At 50.6% G+C, this 11,163-nt stretch overlaps 1 protein-coding gene and 1 pseudogene across 1 annotated transcript; one reads left to right on the top strand and one right to left on the bottom strand.

The window, feature by feature from the left end:
* Positions 1–1,001: 1,001 nt before the first annotated feature.
* ufl1 (UFM1-specific ligase 1) lies at positions 1,002–6,366 on the bottom strand. The gene is made up of 19 exons (XM_076165792.1): positions 6,145–6,366; positions 5,533–5,678; positions 5,404–5,432; positions 5,209–5,306; positions 4,885–4,999; positions 4,678–4,808; positions 4,500–4,558; positions 4,251–4,397; positions 3,921–4,096; positions 3,576–3,755; positions 3,300–3,426; positions 3,073–3,195; positions 2,713–2,833; positions 2,429–2,595; positions 2,220–2,350; positions 2,035–2,115; positions 1,859–1,944; positions 1,440–1,620; positions 1,002–1,346 (listed from the first exon to the last, which is right to left on the bottom strand). The coding sequence occupies exons 1-19, from the start codon at positions 6,219–6,221 to the stop codon at positions 1,131–1,133; spliced, it is 2,391 nt and encodes a 796-aa protein (XP_076021907.1). The 5' UTR covers positions 6,222–6,366; the 3' UTR covers positions 1,002–1,130.
* Positions 6,367–7,796: 1,430 nt separating this feature from the next.
* On the top strand, positions 7,797–8,750 carry LOC143012579 (phospholipid phosphatase 3 pseudogene; annotated as a pseudogene).
* Positions 8,751–11,163: the final 2,413 nt, after the last annotated feature.

The raw sequence follows: 11,163 nt of genomic DNA on the forward strand, positions 1-11,163 counted from the left end.
ACAGCGTGAGCCTACAGGCAGCATGGAGTGCAGACACACGCCAAGACACACGCGAACCCTCAGAGGGTCAACATGAGGCTCTGACCCTGAAGACGGGACGGAAAACAGAGAAATGTGAGTCCAAGCTTTCTTGGGGTTTCTGGGCCTCAGAGCTGCAGCATGATGAAGCTGAGCCTGACAAAATAAAACTGTTTGATTTCATGAGCACTGATCCAACATGCTGCGCTGTGGACCGCTCTCCTGCTGCTCTGAGGTGCTGGATGCTCTGGACGCTCTGTGACCTCCACATGCTCAGGAGTCTTATTGAGGCGCTCATGAGGAACACCTGGTCGCTCTAATCAGCATGTTGATGTGTCACACCTGAGCTAAGGAGGAACAGGGAGACAAACAAGGAGAAGCTTCTTTAAAACAACAGAGAATGACTGCAAATATTAAAGTGTGTTTATATTTGTGTTCAGTTTATATTTTAACTCATGCTTCACTGTAAAACCTCAGGTATTCAGAGAAAAAACTAAATATAAATACAATAAAATCCCAAAAATAGGCTAAAAACACAATTTGGGAAGAATTGAAGCAAAAATACTATAAATATATTTAACATATAAATAATGTGTAATTTAGAGCGCATGGAGCTGAAACATGTCAGGAGTATCTTCCGCTTTTCAGGTTTCAGTCCTTATTGAAGTGAAGTTTGAAGCCAAAGCGGCGTTAGTGTTGATGTTGGCGCCAACTGGTGTTATAAAGCAGCATTACACAAAGAAAACACCTTTGTTCGTTTCAGCCGCTTGCAGTTCCACATGCGACCACGAGAGGGAAACGAATGGCGCTTTTACAGCCAGACAGTGGCTGTTTGTGGTATTCAGGATGTTCTGTCATCGTTCATATGAACATCCACACAAGTTCCATCCAACAAACACGCTTTAACTTTGAAAATCCCCGTCACAGGAAGCATGTGGCATCAGGTGGAAGAATGAATTTTTAAACAGGAGTTTTTTCAGGAGCGATTTTAATAAACTGAATGAAATCAAAAACCTCATTGAGGATTTTAAAGACGTCCACTCTGGAATTTTCATCAAATAATTAAGAATTCAGTGAGACAAACATCAGGATCAGCTGAGAGGGAGCAGGACTCAGTCCTCCGTCACAGACGTCTTCCTGGGGGACAGAGCCAGCTCCTTCACCTGTGGCGTCAGGGCCAGCAGCTGACTGCGCACCTCCCTGGCCTCCTCCTCCTGCTCCTCCCCTTTGTCTTCGTCCTCCTCCTGCTGCTGCTTCCTGGACTGACTGAGGCTCACCAACTGCTTCACCACCAGAGACTGATAGGAGGAGAGGAGCTGCTGCTGCTCCTGCAACACACACACACACACACCTATGACATCACTGTCTTCCACACAAACCTTCTCCGCTCAGCAGCGCCCCCTGCTGAAGCTGCAGCGTACCGTAGCGATGCGTCCTGTGAGCGTGCCGATGATCTGAGGCACGCAGCGGCCCGGGGCGTGCAGCATGCAGTGGGTGGAGCCCTGGAAGAGCAGCACGCTGGTCAGGTGGAGCACCAGAGCTGAGTCCTCTGTGTCCTTCAGCTGATCCATCAGAGCCTGACGGTGCACGAACAGAGCCTGTCTGCACACAACACACACACACACACACACACAGGTCAGAGGTCACATGAGTGTGTCACTAAGCTTCATGCCTCATGTAGAGGAGCTTCAGCACCTTCATGGATCCATGAGGGTCCTTCAGAGACCTACAGACCTGGAGATCTTCATCTTCTGTCTGTGTGTGTGTGTGTGTGTGTGTGTGTGTGTGTGTGTGTGTGTGTGTGTGTGTGTGTGTGTGTGTGTGTGTGTGTATCGCTCACCTCTCTTTCTTCTTGTCTCCCTTCTTCAGCATGAATCCACAGACCTCTGCACAGGCTTCAATGTTCACCAGAAAGTCTTCAACCGTCTGTGAAGAACAGCAGAGAACCTCAGTGAGCTTCTCCCAGCTCTGTGTTAGCTTCTAACCCCACCATGACCCTGAGCCTGAGCTTCTTACTTTGCCGTTCAGGCAGTTGTGCAGCTTCATCAGAGGTCCTCTGGTTTCCTCCGGCAGCTTCCCCAGGATCTTCACTCGCACCTGAAGAGACAGATCAACGTTAACCAGCACACCTGGTCTGCAGGGCTCAGGAGAAGCTGGAGGAGCTGAGCCGGCTCCTCTGAGCTGCAGCCAGAGCTTCTGACCTCGTTGGTGATGGTGCTGGGGTTCTCCACAGACATCATCTGCTCAGCAGCCAGGAAGTTCACCAGGATGTTGGCCACGTCGCTGCACACCGTCTTCAGAAGGTGTTTGGAGATGTGAACCTGAGTTTCATCTGCAGCACCAAAGAACCTCAGGTTAGAGCACAGAACCTTCCCTTCACAGCTCTGAGGTCAGAGCGGCTCCGTCTCACCTGAGAAGAACTTGGTGCCTTTCTCAAAGAGCCTGATGTTGTTGTAGAGGTTGGTGATCTCCTCCTGCAGGTCCTTCATGCTTCTCTTCTTGTTGGCCCCAGACGGCGAGCTGGAGGAGGACATGAACACCGACCTCAGCACCTCCTGGTAGCTTTTGGTCAAAGGCCTGCAGAGGGAAGAAGAGGAGGAAGAGGAAAGTGAGGTCTTCTCTGTGTCTGGTCTCCTGCTGATGTAGGGAGAAGGTTCTCCTCCTGGTTCTCCTCCTGGTTCTCCTCCTGGTTACCTCACTAAATGCTCTGCCAGCTCTGACAGGATCTCCTCTGGGCAGTCGCTCACTCGCTCCTCTAGAATTTTGGCGATCTCCTCCTGGGCCATGAAGAGGACGTCCATCTGTCTGCTGCGACCTTGGGAGGTGAAGGAGAAGCAGAAGTCCATGAGTCTCACAGCCTCCGTGACCTCAGAGTCACACAAACCGCCGCTCCCTCGCTCCCTTCCTCCCTCCCTCGCTCCCTCCCTCCCTCCCTCGCTCCCTTCCTCGCTCCCTTCCTCCCTCCCTTCCTCCCTCCCTCCCTCCCTCGCTCCCTTCCTCCCTCCCTCGCTCCCTCCCTTCCTCCCTCCCTTCCTCCCTCCCTCGCTCCCTCACTTTGCTGCGTCGGTCCGTTTTCTTCGTCGCTGTCCTCGTCTTTCCTGCCTTTCTTCTTGGTTTTCCGGATGCGGATCTCTCGGGCGTTGCCTCCTCCTCCGGACTTCACGCTGCCGCTGCCCTCTGGGAGAGACGGAGCAACAGGAGGTCAAGGAGAGACGGTGCTCAGTACTGGCCTGTAGTTAGTTTTCTCTGGTGTGAATCAGTTAGGGACGTCCTTCACCCACCTGTGGTCTTCTTCCTGCGCTCCGCCTCTTTCTTCTCCTTCCTGGACGGCGCCACGCTCTCTGTCAGCACCGACGCCAGCTTCAGGTCCTCCTCCGTTATCAGGAAGACCGGATTGTTCTTCACCTCCTGAGCAGCAACACACAGACGTTTACACTCTGAAGCATTGTGCGTGCGTGCGTGCGTGCGTGCGTGCGTGCGTGCGTGCGTGCGTGCGTGCGTGCGTGCGTGCGTGCGTGCGTGCGTGCGTGCGTGCGTGCGTGCGTGCGTGCGCGTACCTTCTGGGCCTTCTGCTGCATGGCCTCATCAAACAGACAGAGGCAGTTGCTGATGAACTTCTCGCTGACCACCACCGTCCCTCCCAGCACTCTGGCAGCAGCCTGGATGTTGGTGTTCCTCATGGCCTGGTTGATCAGCATCCCCACGTCCTCCATGGACAGACAGCTGGGCAGGATGGGCTGCAGACCAACAACACCATCACTCAAACTGAGGGATAACGAATCTACCAACGTGTCAGAGTCTGGATGAAGCTAAACTCCACCAGCGCCACAACCAACACAGTCTGCTCCTCTGTGTGTCTCTACATGATTCTGTGTGAATGTGGGCGTGGCCTGTGGGGGCACCTGTATGTCCGTCCAGGTGGCGGAGCTGACGGCCTCCTCCACCGACGCCTCCACCTGGTCCACCAGACCCTGACCCACACAGGCGGCACGCAGGAAGAGCAGCTTACTGGACCTGAAGCGCTTCCTGATGTAGGAGGTCGGGTCGGGGATCCCGAGCCGGACCAGAGCGTCAAACTCTGCCAGGGGAACAAAAGAGCAGCAGGAGGTCAGGAGGTCAGGAGGAGGTCACACGTTAGACACAAGTAAGGCGGCGTGTTACAGGAACAGTGACCTCATGTGTTACACAGAGCATCAGGAGGGAGCAGATAGAGCGGCGACCCTCAGACCCACCTAGGTATCCGTTCTGCTGCAGGAAGGAGTCGACCCAGGAGTTCTGTGTCCGGGCGTAGATGTCAGGGATGTAAACAGCTTTGTCCTGTCGTCCTCCGACCACAGAACCTTTGAGACGCCCGCTGATCACCAGCTCCTCTAGGACGGCTGAGAGAGCAGCAGAGGGGTCAGCTCACCACACCTACTGCTCTATGTGCTCACACTGAACTGCTCTGCGTGCTCATGCTGTGCTGCTCTGTGAGTCCTTACAGTAGAGGAGATGCTCCTGGAATCCAAAGGCTCCGATCATGCTGCTGACAGGCGTCGGCCTTCAGAGGAGGAGAACACAACCACATAAGGACATCTGCAGGAAACGCTCTCTAACTCCACACGCTGCGGCGACATGTTGCTGTGGCAACACGTTGCTGCGGCGGCTGCGTGGTCGTACCGTGTGACGGCGCTGAAGAGGCCTCGTATTCTGGCCTGGTGTCGAGCCACGAAGGCCGGGGTGAAGATGACGCCCCGGTTGTACTGGTCCATCTCCCCCTGGATCAGCTTCCCCAGGCGCTTGGACAGCTCCTGATGACAGCAGGGAGGAGGGGCGAGGTTAGAGGAGGGGCGGGGCTTTAACCTGGGGGCGGGACCAGAGGCTCACCTCTGTCAGGAAGTCTCCAGGGAGGTCGTAGCTCTTGCAGAGTTCTGCGATGCTGATCAGCCCGGCTTCCTGCAGTTTGTCGTTCACCTCCTCAGCCAGCCGGTCCAGGTAGGAGCTATACACACACACACACACACACACACACACACACACACACACACACACACACACACACACACACACACACACACACACACACACACACACACACACACACACACACACACACACACACACACACACACACACACACACACAGGGTCACCCCCTGGGAACATGAATACACACAGCATCCTCTGATAACTTTTACATCCTGGTCCTTACTCATCCACCAGCTGTCCCAGTATGAGCTGGACGCCTTTGTCTGACTTTGCGATGTCGCCTGCTCGGCTCTCAACATGGACCCAGTCTACATTAATGATCTGAGAGAGAGAGGGGAAGTGATTAGAACACACACACACACACACACACAAACACACACACACACACACACGCACACACACACACACACACACACACCTGCTGGAGGTCGACGATGTTGATCCGCCCTGTGAGGAGGAAGAACACATGGATCAGTGATGATCAGCTGTTAAACTTCTACACTCTTTATGTTTCATGCTCTTATCTACTTCCTGTTTCCTCTCTGACCTCCGTGGACGTACAGCTCGTCTCTGATCTCTCGGCTGATCTGGGCCGGCGTGATGAACTCCTTCCCGTCCAGTGTGTGAACCACGTCCAGCTTCTTCTCCTGCACCAGTTTGGTGATGATCTCAATGCAGTTCCTCTCTGACAGCCTGAGGACAGAGCAGCATGACGTCACTTAGACATCAACACATTTAGACTGACAGCAGGGCTAACTAATGAATTAATGTTATACACACAGATTCATAAACAATTAAACATAACTGTGAAGACTCAAAGAGAAGAATACATAACATTTTTTAGTTAAAGATGAATTTAATACCGTACATGAAACATGACTTCATAAAAGAATAAAAGTTCAAACTGAAACATATGTTGAATTATTCTTAACCATTTAAAGTCTGGTGTTCGTCAGTCACGTGTGTGTGAAGTTTACGGGTTCATAGTTCATGGTTTCTTTAGTTTCTACATTAACGCAAAGACTGTGAGATGTTTTAACGCATTAATGTTTGATATTAATGACAGTTAGCAGCTGCTCTCCTGTTAGCCTAGCCTAGCCCAGCCCAGCCCAGCCCAGCCTAGCCTAGCCTAGCCTAGCCTAGCCTAGCCTAGCTGTACCTCTGCACGGTGTCAGCAAACTGCGCTCTCTGGAAATCAGCAGCCAGGCGGCGGATCTCCTCCCAGGCCGCCGCCATGGTTCACGCTTCAGGAGGCTGTAAGGCGGAGAAGACACAAAGTTTCAGCTGCTCAGACTCAGCTAGCAGCTCAGACTCAGCTGGCTGCACAGATCCACACGTCAACACAAACGGACACACAACGGAGAGTGACGAGGGACAAAAGTCTTCTTACGCGCTTCGGTGTTTCTGTCAAACGATGCAAATAACCTAAAGAAATAAACTGAAACATGTTATTAATGATCTTTAGTTTATTATGTATCGCATTCTTAAATAAAGATCAGACAGTTAATCACTCAACCAAACACAGGCGCAGTTTTTGAGAAAAATAATAATAAAAACTAGTTTCTTGTAGAGACAGACAGACAGACAGACAGAGAGAGAGAGAGAGAGAGAGAGAGAGAGAGAGAGAGAATGTAATTGATAATTCTTTGTTTGTCCTTTTTCATTCCAACTATAATCTCGTTAGTTTGTGTGTGTTTGTGAGTTTGTCCTGATGTGTTCTTGTATCCTCCCCCTCCCCCCCCCCTCCTCCTCCTCTCTGGACCTGAGTCTCTTCCTGGCTGGATCGTAACGAGGCCTATGAATATCCCGGCTCCTTGCGGTATTCCACTCTATCCCCATTTATTACATTATAGTCACTTACAGCATTTTCTCCACTTTATTACATGTTAGCACTTTGGGAAGGAGTCCAAAAAGGACAAGTGCACCCAGAGGTGCAGTCTGCTCCGCCCCTCCCCTCCCCCACAGGCCTTCAGACAGTGATGTAAGAGCACACACACACATGTTGGACCACACTGCTAATGTTTAATTAAAGCCATTCATCTGGCAGGACGTTTGCTTTACCTTAAGAGGATCATTACCTCACACACACACACACCCACACACACACACACACACACACACACACACACACACACATACACAGTCAGCCTGCAGAGGAGATATATGCAAATACAACATAACTGAAGCGTGAACGTGTGCGTGTGTGTGTGTGTGTTTGTGTGTGTGTGTGTGTGTGTGTGTAAATATAAATCAGAACATTTTGTCTGATTACAAATAACAACGTGGATCTATGTTAGACAGGTTTGAAGTAAACAAACATCCTCCTGTGCAGCAGAGGACAGACTGAGGCTGAGCATGAGGCTGAGCATGAGGCTGAGCATGAGGCTGAGCATGAATACATGGTGATAGAAATCTGAATGAATAGTTGTAAGAGCCAAAGATGAATGAATAAAGGTTCCTATTCTCTCACATGTATCATTTAGTGTTTATAACTGTGACATCGTTGTTGTTGTTCCTCTCGTTTCCATGTCATCATAGTTTCCATCCTGTTTATGTTCTATTTGCTGATATTATTACTATGAGTTTGATGACATCATCGGTGTTGATTAAAGACAGAGCAGCAGGCTGACACGATGCTGTCATGTGAGGAAGTGACATGTCTGTGACGAAGAAGGTGGTGCTCTTTCTCTACATTCTACGTCAATAAGCAGAGCTAAACTCATTTAAATTTAGTCAAAGGAGGAAAAGGAAAGATAAACCCTGACAGTATTGAGACAAGGAAGCAGAGCTAAAGGGCGGTTAGAGGAGGAGATGGCCGATGAGAGGGAGGGCAGGTGCATGGCTGCGTCTCAGAGTGGCGGCGGTGTGAAGATGGACATTCAGCTCAAACTGCTAGATAACTCAGGGATGGAGAGCGGCGTCGAGAGGAAGCCGGCGGCTAAACGCTGGCTGCTGGTGGGCTTAGACATCCTGTGCCTCTTCGTCGTTTCCATCCCTTTTTTTGTGTGTGAGCTGAAGGTGGTGGGCCCGTGGAGGCGGGGCTTCGTGTGCGGCGACCAAAGCATCACGTACCCGTATCTCAGCAAAGAGACCATATCCAACAAGCTGCTCATCGCCGTGGGCTTGGCGGTCACCGGCGTCACCATCGCCCTGGGGGAGTGTTACCGTGTGCATTTCAGCGTCGTCAACTCCAAGGCCTTTGTCCGGAATCTCTACGTCTCCTGCCTGTACAAGGAGCTGGGCTGCTTCCTGTTTGGCTGCGCTGTCTGTCAGTCGATGACCAACATGACCAAGCTGAGCGTGGGCCGGCTGCGGCCTCACTTCCTGTCTGTGTGCGGCGTCACTTACGCTTCGCTCAAGTGCACACCTGGAACATACGTGGCGACCGTGACATGCCAGCAGCCCAACCACCGCTTAGTGGAGGAGGCCAGGAAGTCCTTCTTCTCTGGCCACGCCTCCTTTGCAACCTACTCCATGCTCTATTTGGCGCTCTACCTGCAGGCGCGGCTGAGGTGGCGTGGGGCTCGGCTGCTCAGGCCCGTGCTGCAGTTCCTCCTCATCCTGCTGGCCGTCTACACGGGTCTGACCCGCGTCTCGGACAACAGGCACCACCCATCTGACGTGGTGGTGGGCAGCATCCATGGAGCGCTCACGGCCCTCTGGGTGGCCTTCCACATCTCCTCCATGTTTAAACACCCCGGCTTGACTCTCTGTCCACGCCAAGCTCTGAACAACCGCGTGTCGCCCCACCACAATGATTGTTAAAAGTCCTCCTTAAGACCCAGGACACCCAAAGCGGCCCCACCAGGCTGCTCACTGGCTCCAACTGCCCAAGAGCAACGGAGCCATGTAGGCGTGAACAGAGCCATGAGGACGGAACAGAACCACACAGAACCACACAGAACCACACAGAACCAACGTGTCACCCCTCTGTGACCAGGATCTCCACTCAGGAACCACAAGCTCCAAACATTACATTACGGTCATTTAGCAGACGCTTTTATCCAAAGCGTCTTACATTACATTACCACCCATTACAGAGGGGAGGAGCAGTTGAGGGTTCGGTGCCTTGCTCAGGGGCACCCGGCAGGGACTCGAACCGGCGACTCTCCGGTTCCCAAGCGAAAGCCCTACCGACTGAGCTACTGCCGCCAAACAACACAAGCTGCAGAGGAATCCTGAGATGTCTGAAGAGAAAATCTATGAAGTGCATTCTGTAAAACTACATTTAAAATTTAAAATAAAATTATGACACTTTGATTTGTTTTGATAAAATTCAAATTTCAGGAGGACACACACACACACACACACACACAAAGAAACACACAATCTTCACAATTTTCAAGTATAGGTTTTTTACAGTTCTAACAGGATAATACGACAAATTCAATGAAAAAAAGGAGCAAAATGTCTAAAATGCCTTTAAACTTGTGATGGTGATTTGCTCAGTCTGCACTCTGACTCTGACCCTTCTATCACATTCAAATGTGTCCAAACTTTACTATGTTTCCTGTCACTCATTTTCCTCACCTTTCCAACTTGTAGAGTCTTGCAAAGTTATCTCTCTGTCTCTGTCTCTCTCTCTGTCTCTCTCTCTCTCTCTCTCTCTCTCTCTCTGTCTCTGTCTCTCTCTCTCTCTCTCTCTCTCTCTCTCTCTCTCTCTCTCTCTCTCTCTCTCTCTCTCTCTCTCTCGTCTTGCACCCTCCCGTTCCAAACAGGAGCCGAGTCCTGCGTTCACCCTAGAGAGCCGAGTCTTAGAGCCGGCTCGTTCGTGAACGTCCCATCACTCTTCTCGACACACGCTTCGAAGCCTCGACACGAAAGGACACATCACTACTGAAGACGCCCTCTGCTCAGTCTTCAACATGGTTCAGACCTATAAAAGTCGCCTCTTCTTCCTTGTGTTTTCATTGAACTTGTTTCTTCCTGCTCTGCTGCACAGAAGCCAGAGGGACACAGGGTGAGTGCATACACACACATACACACCAAACTGTTCCGATTTCCTTCTTGTAGTTTAGTGTGTGTGTGTGTTTCAGTGTTTCTTAATAACTGATAAACCCATGTGTGTGTGTTTGTCATTGATTGTCAGTAACCCGTGGCTGCAGTATATCAACATCCTGACTGCTGACATAGACGTCAGAGAGGCGGCCATCTATGGCATAGAAGATGGGCTTCTGTATGCCAGCTCACCTGGCCTGGCCAACATCACGGTAACACACACACACACACACACTTTATTTGAGCCAAACAGCTGAAGTCGTTCCAGTCTGTCTTTCTTGTCCTGATGGAAGCTCGTTTGCACGCATGCACGTTTTTGGATGGACAGGAATGAATTCTGCACAGAAACCAATCAAATGTGTTTTTCATGCGTGCGTGTGTGCGCGCGCGTCTGTGCTTGTGTGGCGTGTGTGTTTGTCACATTGCAGGGAGGCATTTGTCACAGGGAGGCAGTGGCTCAGTGGGTAGTGCTTCCACTTGGGAACCGGAGGGTTGCCGGTCGGTTGGAGCCCCTGCCGAGGTGCCCCTGAGCAAGGCACGGAACCCTCAATTGCTCCCCCCTCTGCGAAGGGTAGTAATGTAATGTAAGTCGCTTTGGATAAAAGCGTCTGCCAAATGATCGTAAGGTAAGGTAAGGTAAGGTAATTGCAAGCACCTAAATGTCTCATTGGCAAAATAGGTTTCAGGAAGTGGTTTTGCCTCTGCAAGCAGCTCTTTGCGTGCGTGTGCGTGTGCGCGTGTCTTGTCTTAACTTGTCTTCTCCACTCAATCTTCTCTTCTCTCTGTTCATCTGCCTTCTGTTTTCTCTGTATGGGAAAATATTTGAATCAATAATAACAATCAATCTGTTAATATTAATGACCAATAACATCTTAACTGGTGATTTACATCTCATTTTTACAAAAGTGTGCAATAAGGTGTTGTTGTGGTGTTGTAGGCCACGCCCACTTCACAAGACATTGCAGCCTGGACATAAACAATAAATGTTCAGTTATTAAGGAGTTAATATAAATGACAGAAGTTTGTCATTTAGTCATAATAAGTGGATGGTTTTTATTTCTAATCACTTGTGATAATAATGCTCATTAATGATGATGATGAAGGTTTGTGTGTTTTTGGGGCAGTGGATTGCATGTGTGTGTGTGTGTGTGTGTGTGTGTGTGTGTGTGTGTGTTGTGTG

This window comes from Genypterus blacodes, unplaced genomic scaffold, assembly GCF_046128005.1.
Source record: "Genypterus blacodes isolate CSIRO-AG114 ecotype Tasmania unplaced genomic scaffold, CSIRO-AGI_Gbla_v1 ptg000151l_1, whole genome shotgun sequence".
In the NCBI taxonomy this organism is placed as follows: domain Eukaryota; kingdom Metazoa; phylum Chordata; class Actinopteri; order Ophidiiformes; family Ophidiidae; genus Genypterus; species Genypterus blacodes.